Consider the following 17,607-nt stretch of genomic DNA (forward strand, 5'->3'; position numbering starts at 1 on the left):
AACATTACCGCAAATCCATGGAGAGACGATTTAGTGCAGATTCATCGATACCATCCATCTATATAAGAAACACAATGAGAAGTTAGAGGCTGACTGAATTTGATACAACTTATAATAAGGCAACACATAGTGGAAGTAAACAGTGATATGAAATTTACCTTCCAACTAGTGGAACATGATCAGTCTTTTTAAAGCATCCCTTCTTGTGTTTAAGCAAGGTTGAAATTTCATTAACCGTTGAAAGTTGAAACTGTGTAACATAGAGAGCAAATACCCTGAGAAGAAAATAATATGAACAAGTAAGCGAAACTAAGCGAAGCCATGGAGTCTGGATCCTTGTTCAGCGTCCTACAACCTAGGAAAGCTTTTACTGAGGCCCGTGTAACAGAAGCCTACACATCAAAAGTAGTAATTGGTATCAGTGAATCTATCCAGTACCAAATGCAGATAACTATAGATATAAACCAGATATACAGAATATTAAAATATGAAAAAGTAAGCGAAACTAAACGAAGCCATAGGGTCTGGATCCTTGTTCAGCGTTCTACAACCTAGGAAAGCTGTTACTGAGGCCCCTGTAACATAATCCTACACATCAAAAGTAGTAATTGGTATCAGTGAGTATATCCAGTACCAAATGCAGATAACTGTAGATATAAACCAGATATACAAAATATTAAAAAATAGGATACTTACACTAAAATATGTATGCAATGCGTAATAGAAGGAGAAACTTTTTATATGTATTAGTCACTGTTAATACAGTTGAAAGACTCTTTGAATTTAGTATGACCTGTAAGCCAACATGTTCTTTTAATAAATACAAAATTTAGTATGACCTGTAAGCAAACATTTTTGCAAACATCCCTATTTGTACTTTTGGTCGCTGCTCGTCATATTAGTAAAAAGAGTACTCCACGGTGGACCATCACATATGATGCTTTGACAAACCAGTCTTATAGTGTAGTACCCTAATGGAGCATGAAAGGACCTAAGAATTGCTGAATAGGTTTCTAAATGTAGGACCTGTCATATTATTCATTCAAGAATGTTTTTTTACCTGCATGATTATCTACATGACTCAAACCACAACGCAGACAAGAATAGTTGCATATTGGATTCAAACCACAACGCAGACAAGAGTTGTTCGATAAACACATTTTCGTGTCTGATATGATCTCAATTCTATTTATTTTTAATGCTCAATTTTGTATTTATTATGGTTTTTTATGTCTTTGTAGGTATTTTTGAAGGAATAAGCATTTGCGGTGAAATTGGCTCGAAAAGTGGTATTTGGGCTCGTGGGAGAAAATCACTAAAGGCACCCCAATTTGGATAAGGGGCACTCCACCGTTATTTGCACCCCAGATGTGCTATTTACACCCAGTAGCTAAATAGAGTCCAGCGCTGGATAAGGGGACACCCTTTCTTCACCAACTCAAATCGAATTTTGCGGGAAGATTTTATACTCGTCTGTGTCGCGTCTGCATACTGCATGAATTTTCTGGATCGAGTTGATGAGTTGTTGTCGGATTTTTCTCGCTGGAAAGGATTGGTTTGGGACTGTTTAATCCAAATAGGATTGGTAATTGGATTGGGTTCGAAAAAAGAGAAGATTTCTACAGAATCTCGACAAAACAGGGGACAATAGATATCGGGTTTATGAGGAAAGAGAATAAAGGTGCATACCGATCGGTCTGAGTCTGTTGCGACAAGGCAGGGATGAGTGACGTATTGGAATAAAAAAAGAAGGTATAAAATCTTCTGCAAAACATGGAAGTGATATTTTATCTGGTAGGTGCTGCTAAATCTGGAAGTTACGAGAGATAAAAAGGAAGGAAATCCCAAGTCTTTTGGTCGAAAAAAGAAAAATTATATTTGGGAATATTCGACAGCTGTGATGTATATAAGAGGTGATGGGACTCAGTGAAGGATCCATCAAGTAGTTTGGGGTCGATAGAATCGGAGCAGAGAAGCACAGGTGAAGTTGCAGGAATATTCACCTGCTGCTGGTGAAGAAGAGAAGCTGAAGAACATTGGACATACGAGGACATTCGCAGAGGCAGTCTTTTTCAAACAACATAACAGAAGTATCGTTGTTCAATAATGATAGATAACATATATCATAAGCTTGTCATCTTTTCTCTGTAACAGTTCAACCCATTGTAACAGCTGTTTGTAACGCCTTTCTAACGCTGCAAAATGTTTGCTTTATTAGTTTTCTCTTGTTTTTCACACTTTTGAGCTATAAACACCTATTTTGAGAATGTGAATAATATGAGGAGCTAAACTCCAACACTGGAATGACGGAGGAAGCCATGTTTCACAATTGTTTGGTAACTGTAATGACTCTTCGTGACTTTTTACATTGATTTAATTGTTTTATGATTTTTCTTAATTAGTTGTGAAGTCGTATGATGATGTATGCTTGGTCTAAGTGCTTTTGATGCATCATGCTAGTGATTTACAGTTAATCTTTTTAAAATCTACCCTGGCAAAGAATTAGAGTCAATAAACTAGAGCTATAATTGTCTAAAAATTGATTGTTGAACCACATGATATGAGGTTTGGTGGAATCCTGAGTCTCAGTAATCTCTCGACATTGTGACAAACCTTGTGTATATATTTTATTTATTTTTATTGTTTTCTATTTTTAAATCTGAAATCAGTCTCAACAAGTCCGAGAAACGAACACTTTACTTACCACTACAAAATTACATCAATTTTTGGCGCCGCCTACGCGGATTTGTATTTAGATTTGTTTTAGGTTTATTTTTATTTTTATTATTTTTTGTTCTTTTTTACGCGTTTTGGTATTTTTCGATTCTTTTCAGATTTGGAGCGAAGCTACAAGGAAAGAAAAATTGCTATAAAAGGAAAGCATCGCCAAAGAAGGAAAGAAAAGAGGAATCCGAAAGGAGTGAAGAAGAAGATTTTGTATATAGTTAGTTTGTTTATTTTTAGAAACTGTAAATAGGATTTTATTTTTGTAATTTTTCTTTTCCTTTTTGGACATTTTTATTTTTGGTCTTTATTTTTGGACTGGACATTATTATTATTTTGAAACCCTAAGTAAGGGTTAAAAATTAAATATAAACTGTTTGCAGGGAAGGACGACAGTTACGATACTGTCTCGGCCCCTCGGGTTCTTACACTGATATTGGAGTCGGTGGCCTTAGTCGACTTCAACCGTTCATCGCCCGTCTGGTACGGGAGGTAAGACTCTATCCACCCATGAATCCCCTGTCAGTGGGTTTTATTTTGTGTGACAATTCACACCCCTGCAGTAGAATGTCGAACTGGTATTACAATAGCCAATACAACGAATATCCGACTGAGTTTCAAAATGGACGTTACTACTTTGATCATAGTGTGAATACCGGTTGGGAACATCAGCCTTTTGAAGATTATGGTCCATACCATGGTGAGCCCAATTACTATCCACATACACACCGGTTTCTCCTTTAGAAGAGTCTCTCAGGAAATTAGAAGAGTCGACACGTAGGATAGCTGAGATGAACAACTTAGTTTATGACGAAAGAAAACTTTCTATAGAGGAATCCCTCAAGCTGATAGTTGAGACGAGCGAAAGAATTGCTCGAAATAATCTTAATTTTCAATACAGTGTCTCCAATAATACCCTTGAAAATGAGGATAGTTATTTGCATAAACAGGATGACGAGGATAAAATTGGTTACACTAGTTGTTTAGATGAGGTTCAACCATTTTCATGTTATTACAATGATTATGATGAGGATAGTGTTGATGAAGAATTTTAAATAAATAGGCATAGTGATCAGGAATTTGCTACTCCAACTGAGCTTAATAATAATATTATTTATAGTTCAAATCCAAATAATTTTAATAATTATTCACCTATTCAAAAGGACGAGGATTTGACTAGAGATACCCCCGTTTTAGATGATGTAGTATTTCCTTTTAATTACGAAGCTAATAATGGTTTAGAGGAATGAGTATATTTTGAGTCTAGCGATTTAGAAACAATAGACTTAGAAAAAGAAAATGAACTCGTCGAGATGAGTGAGGATGTACCTGACTTAGAAGAATCAATTGACCATTTTCATGAATTAGATGACCTTGAAATTAGGGAAGTTGTGACTAGTCTTTCTAGAGAGACTGAAAACTCTAAGTTTGGGGGTGATTATCATTCTCCATGTGATTTAACTCTTAGAAAGGTCCCTCACTTGGGACTTGACATATGTGCCTCAACCATTTTAAAAGATTATCTTCATATACGTTTTCCTGAACCTAGTGATGTCCACAAGAAATTTCAGTTATTAGAAACCAATCCTCTGGTTGATGTGGTTTGCCCAGGCTATGACACCAAGATTGACTTTGTTTTCCCACGAAATATTTTTCTTCCAAATGTGGGGATGTATGAATTTGAAATGTGTCAGTTACTGAGTTTTGAGACTAAACCTAAGTACTTTAGGATATTAGAAACGACACATTTACCTAAGATTGACCATCACTTTCATCGTGGTCAAATGTGTGAGTCAAAACTGATTGACTTTAAAGATCCGCAATTGTTCAGGTTATTATTATGTGCTTCTAAGCTTTTACTTGAGTTTTTCCATACTCTAATACCTGAATCGGATCTTAGCTACGAGGAAACGCAACCCATGAAAATATTTTATTTGGACCCAGTTATAGAACCTGAACTTGAACCACAGCTAGATGTAGTTGTCTTAAACAGGAAACTAGACAAGGGTGTGTTTTATTTGTTTATTTTCTTGACAGGTTGCAGATTCCTTTTACTTGTGATAGCTCTATTTGGTTTTGATGACCCACAGATATTTCGGCTATTACTTTATGATTTTATAAGGTGACTAATCCTTTCTTAGTCTGGCTGAAGACATTAAACTTAGCACTTCTTGGGAGGTAACCCAATATTCATGCGACACGGTAATATCTTTCCTTATCTCTTTTGCTTCAAATGGTAACAGTTTATCCTTGTTCATGCTTTTAATTTCACCTTTGGAACATTGAGGACAATGTCAGATTTAAGTTTGGGGGTATAGGAGAAACTTTTTAGTTGCACAATTAAACTCCAGAGCCTAGAAATTTATGCCTATTAAGGATGGCACTAACCAATCTAATTGGACGGAAGCATTTTGGTTGTAGGAGTTGAGGAACCAATCTGACTAGATGGCAACATCTAAAGAGTCTATTCATAAAAACACAGAGCTCAGGTGTTAGAAATAACATGATAGTTTCACCATATCTCGTTGAGTCCTTTTCACTTCTGTTTTTATTTTGTTTTGTTTTTAAACTATGTTTCTCTAAGTGATTAGGTGGGGATCACGATTCAAGTTGTTACCAATGCTAGGGTGAATTAGAGTGATTGAGACACAAAAAAAAAGAAGAAAAGAAATTGAGACCAGACCATCAGACCAACTGGAATAAATTCAATGAAGTCGACCACTGGAACCCTTGTATATGCCAGTTGTGTTGACCTAGAGTTAGGATTATCCACCACTGGTATCCTTGTATATGCCAGTGTGTTGATATTAGTCAGACTAGTATCTCAGTCCATTAGGATAGGTTCATTTTGGCGGAGGCCTTCAGACAGATATGAGAAACACCGTTCACCTAGTAAACATAAAAACCATCTATGTTCTTCTCTATATCCATCTTCTTGATCTATCCATGTGATTAGTTTTGACTCCGGATATTGATGTCCATAGTGCGACTATCTGAGTAGAGCTCTGTCACTTATATATGAATTTTAGTATCCTTGAGTGCAAAATCGTGTACAATAATTGGAATTTCGCATCAGGGTACTTCCTCCTGTAGTCAATAAGGATGACAACCAAGGAGATTCTTTAGTGCCTTCCAAGATTTTGCGTAGATAGTTAGGGTATGGAGTAAAGGTTTTGTGGGTATATCTCTTGTAAGCCCTTCCAAGACTATAACTCGGCCACTAGGGCCACCTAGGGGTTTAAAGGCTTATTGCATACGCTAAATGCAATCGACGATGCCTGCGACAGTGAGTTAGGATTTTATTTTTGATTTACTCGAGGACGAGCAAATAATTAGTTTGGGGGTATTTGATAGAAACATTTTCGTGTCTGATATGATCTCGATTCTATCTATTTTTAATGCTCAATTTTGTATTTATGATGGTTTTTTATGTCTTTCTAGGTGTTTTTGAAGGAATAAGCATTTGCGGTGAAATTGGCTCGAAAAGTGGTATTTGCGCTCGTGGGAGAAAATCACTAAAGGCACCCCAATTTGGACAAGGAGCACACAACTGTTAAGGGGTACCACTGTTATTTGCACCCCAGATGTGCTATTTACACCCAGTGGCTAAATGGAGTCCACCACTGTATAAGGGGACACCCTTTATTCACCAACTCAAATCGAATTTGGCGGGAAGATTTTATACTCGTCTGTATCGCGTCTGCATACTGCATGAATTTTCTGGATCGAGTTGATGAGTTGTTGTCGGATTTTTCTCGCTGGAAAGGATTGGTTTGGGCCTGTTTAATCCAAACAGGATTGGTAATTGGATTGGGTTCGAAAAAAGAGAAGATTTCTACAGAATCTCGACAAAACAGGGGACAATAAATATCGGGTTTATGAGGAAAGAGAATAAAGGTGCATATCGATCGGTTTGAGTCTGTTGCGACAAGGCAGGGATGAGTGACGTATTGGAATCAAAAATGAAGGCATGAAATCTTCTGTAAAACAGGGAAGTGATATTTTATCCGGTAGGTGCTGCTAAATCTGGAAGTTACGAGAGATAAAAAGGAAGGAAATCCCAAGTCTTTTGGTCGAAAAAAAAGAAAAATTATATTTGGGAATATTCGGCAGCTGTGATGTATATAAGAGGTGCTGGGACTCAGTGAAGGATCCATCGAGTAGTTTGGGGTCGATAGAATGGGAGCAGAGAAGCACAGGTGAAGTTGCAGGAATATTCACCTGCTGTTGGTAAGAAGAGAAGCTGAAGAACATTGGACAGACAAGGACAGTCGCAGAGGCAGTCTTTTTCAAACAGCATAACAGAAGTATCGTTGTTCAACAATAATAGACAACATATATCATAAGCTTGTCATCTTTTCTCTGTAACAGTTCAACCCGTTCAACATCTGTTTGTAACGCCTTTCTAACGTTGCAAACTGTTTGCTTTATTAGTTTTCTCTTGTTTTTCACAGTTTTGAGCTATAAACACCTATTTTGAGAACGTGAATAATATGAGGAGCTAAACTCCAACACTGGGATGACGGAGGAAGCCATGTTTCACAATTTCTTGGTAACTATAATGATTCTTCATGACTTTTTGCATTGATTTAATTGTTTTATGATTTTTTTTAATTAGTTGTGAAGTCGTATGATGATGTATGCTTGGTCTAAGTGCTTTTGATGCATCATGCTAGTGATTTACAGTTAATCTTTTTAAAATCTACCCTAGCAAAGAATTAGAGTCAATAAACTAGAGCTATAATTGTCTAAGAATTGATTGTTGAACCACATGATATGAGGTTTGGTGGAATCCTGAGTCTCAGTAATCTCTCGACATTGTGACAAACCTTGTGTATATATTTTATTTATTTTTATTGTTTTCTATTTTTAAATCTGAAATCAGTCTCAACAAGTCCGAGAAACGAACACTTTACTTACCACTGCAAAATTACATCATTGTTGCATATCGGAATTCAAGAATCCCGATTAGATTATTTGGATACGATTAGATTGATCTTGGATATTGATTTTTGGGTTCGTCCAAGTACTCTTCTTAACAATCAGGTTCACATACTCCTTTATCTATATACAATACTGATTGGGAAGAGATAAAGATATAAACTCTTTATACATATTGTCAAGGATCATTAAGCTGGTCTACTTGCATTCATATAAGGTTTTATCCATACAGGTTGTCGAACGAAAAAGTTGGTGGTGTACTTGGTACCCCCGCGTTTTCAGATAGCTTAGATGATGTCTAAATAACTACCTCAGGTGTCACTGTCATCCTCGCATTTACCTGTTGGAGAATATTTTTTTTGTTAAAATCTAAAGAAATTTAAGAGCCTAAATTGTTGGATTTCTACAGGATCTTGTTGGAGATGCCCTAAGAGCTAATACCTCTACAGAGCTGACATGGAATATATCGTGAACCTTGTAAATGTATGCCACAAGACTCTCGAGAATATTATAGTATATCAACTCCTATGACAAAAATTCACGTCCACAATAGTCCACAAAAAACTTGTAACAATAAAATATTCACAACACAAATCTAGACTCTAGAAGCCAAAGTGTCTTTTTAGGTGAGTCCATAAGAGGTTTTCAAATGATTGTATGTGGAATATGGTGGCTCAACAACCAAATCATCCTCAGTGAATGGCTCAAACGCTCATCTCGGCTTGATCAAAGTTATTTTAATTAGGGCTTTTTACAAAAATAGCCTGTTTTTTTTATGGTTTGCAAAACTAGGCCTGTTTTATTATTTATTGCAAAACTAGGCAAGTTTTGACCAAAAGTGATGGATGGAAAGTTAGCACGTTAGATGTAACTAAAAATACCTAAAAGTCCTTTGAACCGGTTATTGTGACCCAACCAGATGTGTGTTGACTCTGTATACGTCACCACATAGTGTGTGCGTGGCACTGCGTACGTGGCACCGCTTACCTGGCACTGCTTCCGTGGCACTGCGTACGTGGCAGTCTTATCTTCTTCTCCATAAATCTTGTCTATAAATGAACATCTCCACAACCACATAAATCTGTTTCTCTTCATTTTCAGATCTGAAAAAATGGGTGGTGGTATGAATGACAAAGCAAGTACTTCAAGTAGTATGATAGTGTGTTTAGTGTGTGAAATGGAAGAAGATCATGAAACAAAGGCATGTTCATGGGTTTATTCAAGGTGTAAACATGTACCTTGTAATGGAGTAAGAGCTTTGTTGATGTCTAAAACAGATGTAAGTAATGGAAAGTTGTTCTTTAAATGCTTGAATCCTACCTGCAACTACTTTGAGTGGTTTTCTCAAGCTTCTTCCCATTCTTCAACACTTCCAATCAAGCTTCCATCAGCTCATGGTTGTATTTCCTGTGGAGAAGAAAATCACAGTGTTACAAACTGTCCATTGAAGCTTCAAAAATGCTTTAAAGACCACTGCAACTCTCAATTAGAACCGAAGATATGCAAAAATCAACATAATTTCAACATAGCATACCTTGTGTGCAAGAAGAAATCTTGTGATGCATTCAGATGGTCTTCAGATGCTCTTGTCATTGAAAGCAAAGAAACAATGAAGGGTAAAGTGTATGAAATATGCAAGGAATTTAAGAAAAATCTGAAAATGTAGCCTGCAACAATTTTATAATAAATTTATTTTAATTTCAGAACTTGCATTGTCTTACAAAAGCATCCATTCATCCATTCACAAAAGATAACCAAATTGAAACACAAAATCAACCAACACAAACATAGAATCAGATTTTCATGTACTTCTTTGGTTTCTTCTTCTTTCCCTTTGGATCTGCAACTGTGAAGGTGACTTTGTTGTTGACAGATCCAACATGTTTGTTATTCTGATTGAAAGTAGGTTGAGAAGAAGCCTTTCTCTTACTCCCTTGGCCTGATTTTGCAGCACCTTGTTTAGAAGATTCACTAACACATGTTTTGGAACTGTTGTTGTTCTTCATTCCATCTTAGCGGTAGTAGCTGCACCTGCAGAAGCACTAACAACTGGTTTCTTTCTGTTGTACTTTCTTTTTGATGGTTCAGGGACATAAGTAGATGATGTTGATCCATCAACAAAGGTTCTAGGCTTGTTTTCCTATGGATTCTTTCCAACCTCTCCATCACTACAAGTTACTGCATAGTGGCCATAAACTCCACACTTCTTACACTTTCTCATTTTCTTCACACTTCCAGCTTCATCATAAGAAGGAATCCTCTTCTTCCTTGGCCTTCCAGTTTTCCTTATGATAACAGGAGGATTAATGAACTCTACCAGTATATTCTATACAAAGAAAGAAAGAAAGAGAATATATTGGTTAAGATATGAAACCCTTAAAGGTTGTGTACTATATAAAGCATGTATGAAACCCTAAAAGAATCTTTGTTATTATTAAATCAATATCTTTATTTTTAATAAAACTAATGCTCTTACCCAGTTAATTTCAGCTGATAATGGTTCAAACTCTGGAGCATATGTCTTTTTGTAATATTCCACACTGTACACAGGGTCATAGTAGCTACAACATGAAATCATACAAGCACATATACAAATTATCAGTTTATAAGATTGAGTAAGGAAAAATAAAGGGAACATAACAAATCAAAACATAGGAATGAAACTCTGGAATGAAAAGAGAGTGTGACTTACTCAGCCCAGTTTGGTTTCAAAGGTGTTAAAGCACATACATCATGTTGACAAGGAAACCCCCTCAGCTGCCACTGCAAACAACTACATGTCTTTTTGGGAAGATCCACAACAAACACAACATCATGAACACTCTTGACATCATACACCTTTCCCCTTACAGCTCCAGTTAACTCAAACAGATGAGTTAAGTCCTGCATCTTTGTAATCAGCTTCATTGCCTTTGGCATTATCTGACCATCCTGCCACTTTTCACATTCATTCCTCCTCTTGAAGAAAAGACCCATCACCATTCTAGCATACATTTGTCCAAGTGTAATGATAGGCTTATCCCTGAAGGGCTTGGCCATGTTGTTGAAAGATTCTGAGAAATTATTGTTAATGTGCTCACACTTGCTATCATTTGAGAAATGAGACCTAGACCAGCATTCAAGTTTTTTATCTAGGAGATACAGTGCAACTTTATCATCCTCAACAAACAATTTATCCATGTGTTGCTAAAAACAAACATAAATAGTATCAAACTCATGTTTGTAATACTTGCAATTACATTATATTGTTATGAGAAATGAGAATACATGACAGTGTCTCTTCTTGTAACATTTGGCAACATTCTAGAAATGAGTATGTAAGTTGTATGACTTGAAATACTTCTTGAAATTCTTCATCAAATGTCTGCCAAGTAGCCAAGTAATAGTTAGTCATTGAACTGATATTGTTAGGAAATATTAAAAAAGGAAATAGATTAACAATAATATAACATTACCTGAAACATAATCTGTGCCCATCCAAGCAGAAGTATTTGTCACAAGCTTCACTAATCCCCTTCTGCTTGTCTGATATAATGGTGAAATGCAAGTCTTCACCCAGTATAACTTTCAAGTCTTTGAGAAATATCTTCCAATTCTCAATGATTTCATTCCTACACACCATTATACCAAGAGGAAGTAAACCATTATGACCATCTAGACCTGTTGCAACCATTAACACGCCACCATACTTCCCATACAAATGGCAATCATCCAATCCAATGATTTTCCTACATCCATCCAAGAATCCTTCTATAGCAGGCTTGAAGCAGAGTGTCATTGACAAGAATGTGTTGTCTGTGCTTCCATATGAGAAACTAGCTACACTGCCAGGCATTTTTTCCTGCAATTACAACAAAGTAATGTTAATGCCATATAATTTGTAATATTAAGTCATGTTGCTCTAACTAAAGACAAACATTAACCATTACAACAAAGTAATGTTACCTTCACCATTTCGCAGAATGCAGGAATTTTCTTGTACTGCTCCTCATAGCTTCCATAAAGGTTCTACAACACAATATTTATTGCTCTCCAGGATGTATGGTACTTAATGTTCACCTTCATTGTTTTGTTGAACTCATTTGCCAATGACTCAGGATCAAGGATGTTGTTTTTGTTTCCAAGAGTCTCCAACCTTTCCATGTACTAATCAACTACAAATGTTGGATTTGCACATCTGTTCTCCCCTTTAACATTTCCATTGCATGTGTGCTTCAGATTCCAAATTCTCAGAGTAAATGTAGTTCCTTCACCCTTCATAACTCTTTCATAAATGAACATAGGACACTTGGTCTTATGATTATGAATGCACTTCACCCTAATCTTATAGTTGTTTGAATCACTAAACTTAACCTGATGTTTATGATTTATACAGTAGGATCTCAAATGCTTCTTGAATGCTTTCTTGCTGACAAACTTGTTTCCCTTCTCTAGGCTATAAGGATCCACTTGTTCAAAAGTAACTCCCTCAGGGAACATCTCTTCAGCTTCCCCCTCCTTAAAATGTTGTGCATGGTCTTCGTCAAAGTGTGTGTTATCATGAGGCTTTGAACATTTAGGCCCATCAGTATTGTTGTTTTCTGATACTATAAGTTCAAGCCCATCAGTCTTGTTAATTTCTGATACAAATTCCCAAAAACAAATGATTCAGTTAGAGTTCAAACAAACATTAACAAACAAACAAAAAATAAGAAAAACAAAAGACTACAAAACAAATGACAATTTACCTTCTTCTTCTCTGTCAGAGACCAAGTCCCCATAATGGTCCTCTGCAAAACCACAGAGACAAGGGCATTAGTACTAAACAAATCTAAAATCAAACCCAATAAAGTTAAAAAAAAAAAAAGGAATGAATTACCTTCCTTGTTATTCTCAACGTCCACCTCCCCAAATTTTGGATCACCACCATCACTTTCAGCATCATCACCATCACTTGTAGCATCCTTATCATCACTTCTCTCACTTGCAGTACCATCTGAAAGATACCCATTCTCAACTTTTTGTAGAAACTTATTGTAACTCTTGATATCTTTCTCTTAATTTTCTTTGTCTGATATATTGTTCAAGACATACTCATCATCAGGATTACATTCATCTTCTTCTACATTCTTCAAGTGCAGGACATACTCATCACTTTTCTTGTACTCTTGGGCAATTGCAAACAAATCTTCCACCACTTCTGCCTGTGTTGTAGCTTGAACCCAAAAGTATTGATTGAAATATTCCCCAAATCCAGGTATCTCATTAACTTGTTCAGCTCCACCAGCATTACTGCGTTGAGTCAATTCTTCAGGTTCAGCTACACTAGCTTCCAAAACAGAATTATTTTCAGCTACACTAGCTTGTGTTTGTTGAGTAAACTGTGGAATATAAACATCTTCATCAGAAACATCTTCATCATCAGCTAAATCAATATATACTTTAGTAGGATTCTTCTTCTTGATCTTAGGTATTCTTTGACTTCTTCTTACTGTCTTGCCATCCCTAAATCTCTTTGTTACTGTCTTGGGTGATGAACCACTAGAACCAACTGGTTTAGGTGGAGTCTTAGAGACTGGATTCTTTGGAGTCACATTCTTTTGGGTATCATCTGTGGTGGAGGAGGCTGTGAATCTGCAGTAACCTGAGATACATCTATCTCACCATTCTCATCTAGTGGCATCACTTGCAAATACAATATAATCCAACCATGTTCATCTTCAATTGCATTTTCCTAGAAAAACCAAAACTCTACATCATTAATGATGTTTGATGGTAGGAATGGATCAACATACCATAGAAGGTCCAATGTCTCCCTACTGGTTAGTATCAACATAGGACTAATCCTAGACTTTAACTGATTTATACCGATATCTTCTCTGGACAAACCCTTAAACTCAAAACACATAGCAGTGTTGATTAGATCCTTCACCTTAATATCTCTGGTTGGAAATATGTCTTATTTAACCTCATTTGTAACCTCTTGAAGCACTTGCTTTCTACAATTAAGAACAACAAAATATATATCAGACAAATTATGGAAAACCCATCTCAGACAAATTCTAGAACCATAAAAACCCTAGAAATCAATTATCACACAAACCATAAAAAACCCTAAAAATCAATTTCAACTAATCATTATCAGCAAAACCCATTTTTGAAATTAAGAAACCCTCGAAAATTATCAGTATAACAAATTCGACCATTAATCAACAGATTAGGGTTTTTTCTTATCTCTCTGTAGAACGGTTCTTCCGTCTCGGCATCTTCACCAGCAGGAAATCTTCAATTTGTTCTTCGAATCTCAACTAAAAAAAAACTGTTTCACTGATTTGTCTCTCTACTAAAAACCCTCTCTGAAGCACAAGAGAGAAGAAGAAACTAAATGAATCGATCTCTCTCTCTCTGTCTTCTCTTATTCCAGATTCCTTCCCGCGCTATCGACAATAACAATGAAGTACTATCATGGCCGTTTAATAATCCTCGAGATGTCGTATTAGTTAGATTAGGCTTTCAGATAGAGGCACGTGGACATCTTATCTAATGTGACTGACACACACGTGTGAAGGACATTTCAGTAATCTTACCACATCCATGAGATATCGCTACATGAGTAATTGAGGATAAATTGACGAGTCAACGCGATAAATTGACCGAGATAACAAAAATGGATGGAACCCGTTTAACTTGCCTAGTTTTGCAATAATAAAAAAACAGGCCTAGAAACGAAAGTGAGGGTCCAAAATAGGCCTATTTCTGCATATAATCCTTTTAATTATAACAACATTGGCGGCAGGATTTAGTATCAAATCCTCACAATTTTTGCTATCCCAAACTTTTTGTCAATGTTAGATGTACAAATCTATATCTTTAATTCTAATTTACTAAAGTCAAGTCTGAGACTAGGATTAGAGTGTGGTAGTTTAGTGTCAGGCATCACCGAATAACCTTTTAAGATTGAAGACTCAAGAACAAAAGAAAACATTTGTGAGAAGTTTATCAACAAAGAGGTATCTGAACACTGACCTATCATATTTACTCACAACATTTACCATTCTATCTTATGAGACTATGTCGTATGATTTTACTGATTTAATATTGCAAAGAAAAAATTTCGAGTTCAAGATTTTCTTGGTTAAAATCTCGAAATATGATTCAAGCAATGGATGTTCGTAGATCTTTAGTAATCTTAGATATAATAATTTATTGTTCACAAACTATTTTTATTTCAAGTTCATCATTTAGAAATTGCACAAGCAACAGTGCATATTGTATATGGCTATTGGGAATGTTTCGAATTAGTTATGTGAGAAAAATAAATGCTTGGAGATAGGTATAAATACTTGCATGTTTTACCAATTTCGGTCTGAATTCCGTGAATTGTACAGGTTTTCAAACCCGATTTTCGAACCTTTTACATTTGATTATGGGAATGAGGTAGGTTCGCAAACCCGGTTTGCAAACCTCTACCATCTGACTTTCGCGAACTGCGAAGGTTTACAAAACCTTGTACCTTGACTTCATGAATTGTCAGAGGTTCGGAAACCCGTTTGGCAAACCTACCCAGTTCCAGTATTAGCAGAAGTGTACAAACTGTTCTACATGACTATGTTCGCTTTTGCTATAACTCTCATAGATACTTCTAAGACAACTTTATTCACTAAATAATTTTGTATTTGTGAACAATCTGTACTTATAGAGTATGGAGTCTGTGAACCTGATTGATAAGAAAAGTACTTGGACGATATCAAAAATCAATATCCAAGATCAATCTAGTCGTATCCAAATAATCAAATCGGAATTCTGCCAAGTAATTGTTATCTATCTTTCAAGATACGAATTCTATAAGAAACAAATTTCATAATCGATCACAATTATATGGACGTATCTACTAAGATTGAATATGTACTACTCGTGTATATCTTATTAAAAATATAAAAAATATAACACGGAAAGGGAAAACACAAGATACTAGAAGTTTTGTTAACGAGGAAACCACAACTGAAGAAAAACCCCGGAACCTCGTCCAAATTTGATCACCAAATTGTATTAAGACGCTACAAACACTGGCCTACTATCAAACTTCATACTGGAATATAGTTGAGACCGAATCTACTCTCCAAGTCATTCAGTTAAAGTCGCGCTCCTTACATCTCCTGAACCACGCAAGGCTCTACGCAATTGTTCCCTTAGCTGACGTCTTTTACATCCTAAGAGTTGCTTCGACCTAGGTGAAGAATTTTGATACCAATCTTCCTCTAACAGAAAAGCCTATTTGATTTACATTTGACCAAAGATCAAGGCTTGGAAGTCTGTTTTCAATAAACAAAGCTTGCAAACCTCACAAATCCGGAAAACTTACACTCATTTAAATGAGAATCCTGGATTCTTTATGACCACTCAAAAACAATCGTCAACTTATCAACTAATAATAGTTTTCAGATATCTATCTTGAAGAATTACAATCTTTGAGATGAAGAGAACTTTTCGATTCTATCTATCTTGCCTGAAAGAAATTACGAGAACCCCGATAATAGAAAATCAAGATCAGGATGCACATACTATATATCTAGGTAAAGATAGTCGGACCTGGATTCATGAATCCCCAAAGCGAAGTCTTTTAGTCGTAGACATAATTATGTTTCTCAGAGGAAACCTAAGTCAATAGAGGACGACTTTAGCTATCAACTAGGATATAAAGTATCAGGGATTTATTTTCCCAATTGAAAGAGCATCTCTATTTATAGTTTTATGAGACCGAGGGTTGCTTTGAATTCAAGCTAAGATAACTTGAGAATCATGCAAACACTTTCTTTGTTTAGATGAAACTCTAGTTAGGGTTTCAAGTAAGCATGTGAGAATTAGTCTTGAAAATACAGTATAAAAATATACACAGTGGTCGGTCACGAAACCGTCTACGTATAATGACCTTTCTGTTTGGCAAATATGCCTTCCGAACTATAAGAAATTTGATGTTCGTTTAAACACTTAAAAATTAAATCACGATGCACAAACATAAGTGTTTTAGTGATCAATGATTTCATAGCAATGGTAACCATATTTAAAAAATAAGCCTTTGAGCACCTGCTAAATTATACAGGAAATATAGATGAAACGGTTCGTGAACCATAAGGCTAGTTCACGAGTCATAGTGCTACAGTTCGTGAACTGGGTTCGCCAAACGTTAGCTTTTTCTACCAACATTAAGAATTCAGATCACCACAGTTCGTGAAATGTCCCCAACTGAACTTGTAGTTTGCGAAATGGTTCGCCAACCTTCCATGTATTTCTGAAAATCAGATATCTATGGTTTGCGAAGTGGTTCGCCGACCTACCCTGAGCAGAAATATCAAAAGTTCTGAACTTCTCTTTTTTTTTGATGATTGAGACATTCCCAAATGGTAAAATCATATGCATGGGCAATTTTCAATTGATCCATAAATTAACTCTTGAATAATAAATTATTTCGAACAAATATTGTTAAGGACCTTTGAAAATCTATGTTGAATTACATTTCGAGATATTTAACAAGACAAGCTTGACTCGAAATTTCTTCTTTGCAATAAATCTACTAGAAGTCATACGACATAGTCTCATACGATAGAATGGTAATATAGTGAGTAAAATTGAATGGTTCAGCCTTCACATACCTGATTAAAGAAGTTCTCCAAATGTCTTCGTCGATCTTCACTCTTCGAGGGTGTTGTTTCATACTCAACTACCAAATTCTATCCTAGTCCAAGATCTGACTTAGGAGACTAGAAATCAAGATATAGTTTTGATCATCTAACATTGACAACAAGATTGAGATAACAAAACTTGTGGGTTCAACCGAGCATTGCTCTAACAAACCTAATTAGGAAAAATCTCTTACGTCCGCTCTTTAAAGACTTTTGTGGAATCAAGAAACGTCTAGAAATACCATTGGTGGGTAACTAGAACCGTATTGTTATTTTAGTTTTC

General features: G+C 35.9%; 1 protein-coding gene across 1 annotated transcript; it reads right to left on the minus strand.

Moving 5' to 3' along the window:
- Positions 1 to 9,805: 9,805 nt before the first annotated feature.
- Positions 9,806 to 11,808, minus strand: LOC113324294. The gene is made up of 7 exons (XM_026572614.1): positions 11,725 to 11,808; positions 11,611 to 11,673; positions 11,121 to 11,506; positions 11,006 to 11,063; positions 10,358 to 10,851; positions 10,142 to 10,226; positions 9,806 to 9,991 (listed from the first exon to the last, which is right to left on the minus strand). Exons 1-7 carry the CDS (start codon positions 11,806 to 11,808, stop codon positions 9,806 to 9,808), a joined length of 1,356 nt encoding a protein of 451 aa, XP_026428399.1.
- Between the last annotated feature and the right edge of the window lie 5,799 nt (positions 11,809 to 17,607).

The sequence above is a fragment of the Papaver somniferum genome, chromosome 11 (assembly GCF_003573695.1).
Source record: "Papaver somniferum cultivar HN1 chromosome 11, ASM357369v1, whole genome shotgun sequence".
In the NCBI taxonomy this organism is placed as follows: domain Eukaryota; kingdom Viridiplantae; phylum Streptophyta; class Magnoliopsida; order Ranunculales; family Papaveraceae; genus Papaver; species Papaver somniferum.

What these genes read in the sequence shown, in the direction of transcription:
- LOC113324294 (XM_026572614.1), bottom strand. Translation starts at nt 11,808, where the DNA reads ATGGAAAGGTTGGAGACTCTTGGAAACAAAAACAACATCCTTGATCCT. An exon ending in TTGAAACCAAACTGGGCTGA is followed by an intron (nt 10,227 to 10,357) that starts GTAAGTCACACT and finishes TTCATGTTGTAG; the next exon opens with CTACTATGACCCTGTGTACA. An exon ending in TATCAGCTGAAATTAACTGG is followed by an intron (nt 9,992 to 10,141) that starts GTAAGAGCATTA and finishes TTCTTTGTATAG; the next exon opens with AATATACTGGTAGAGTTCAT.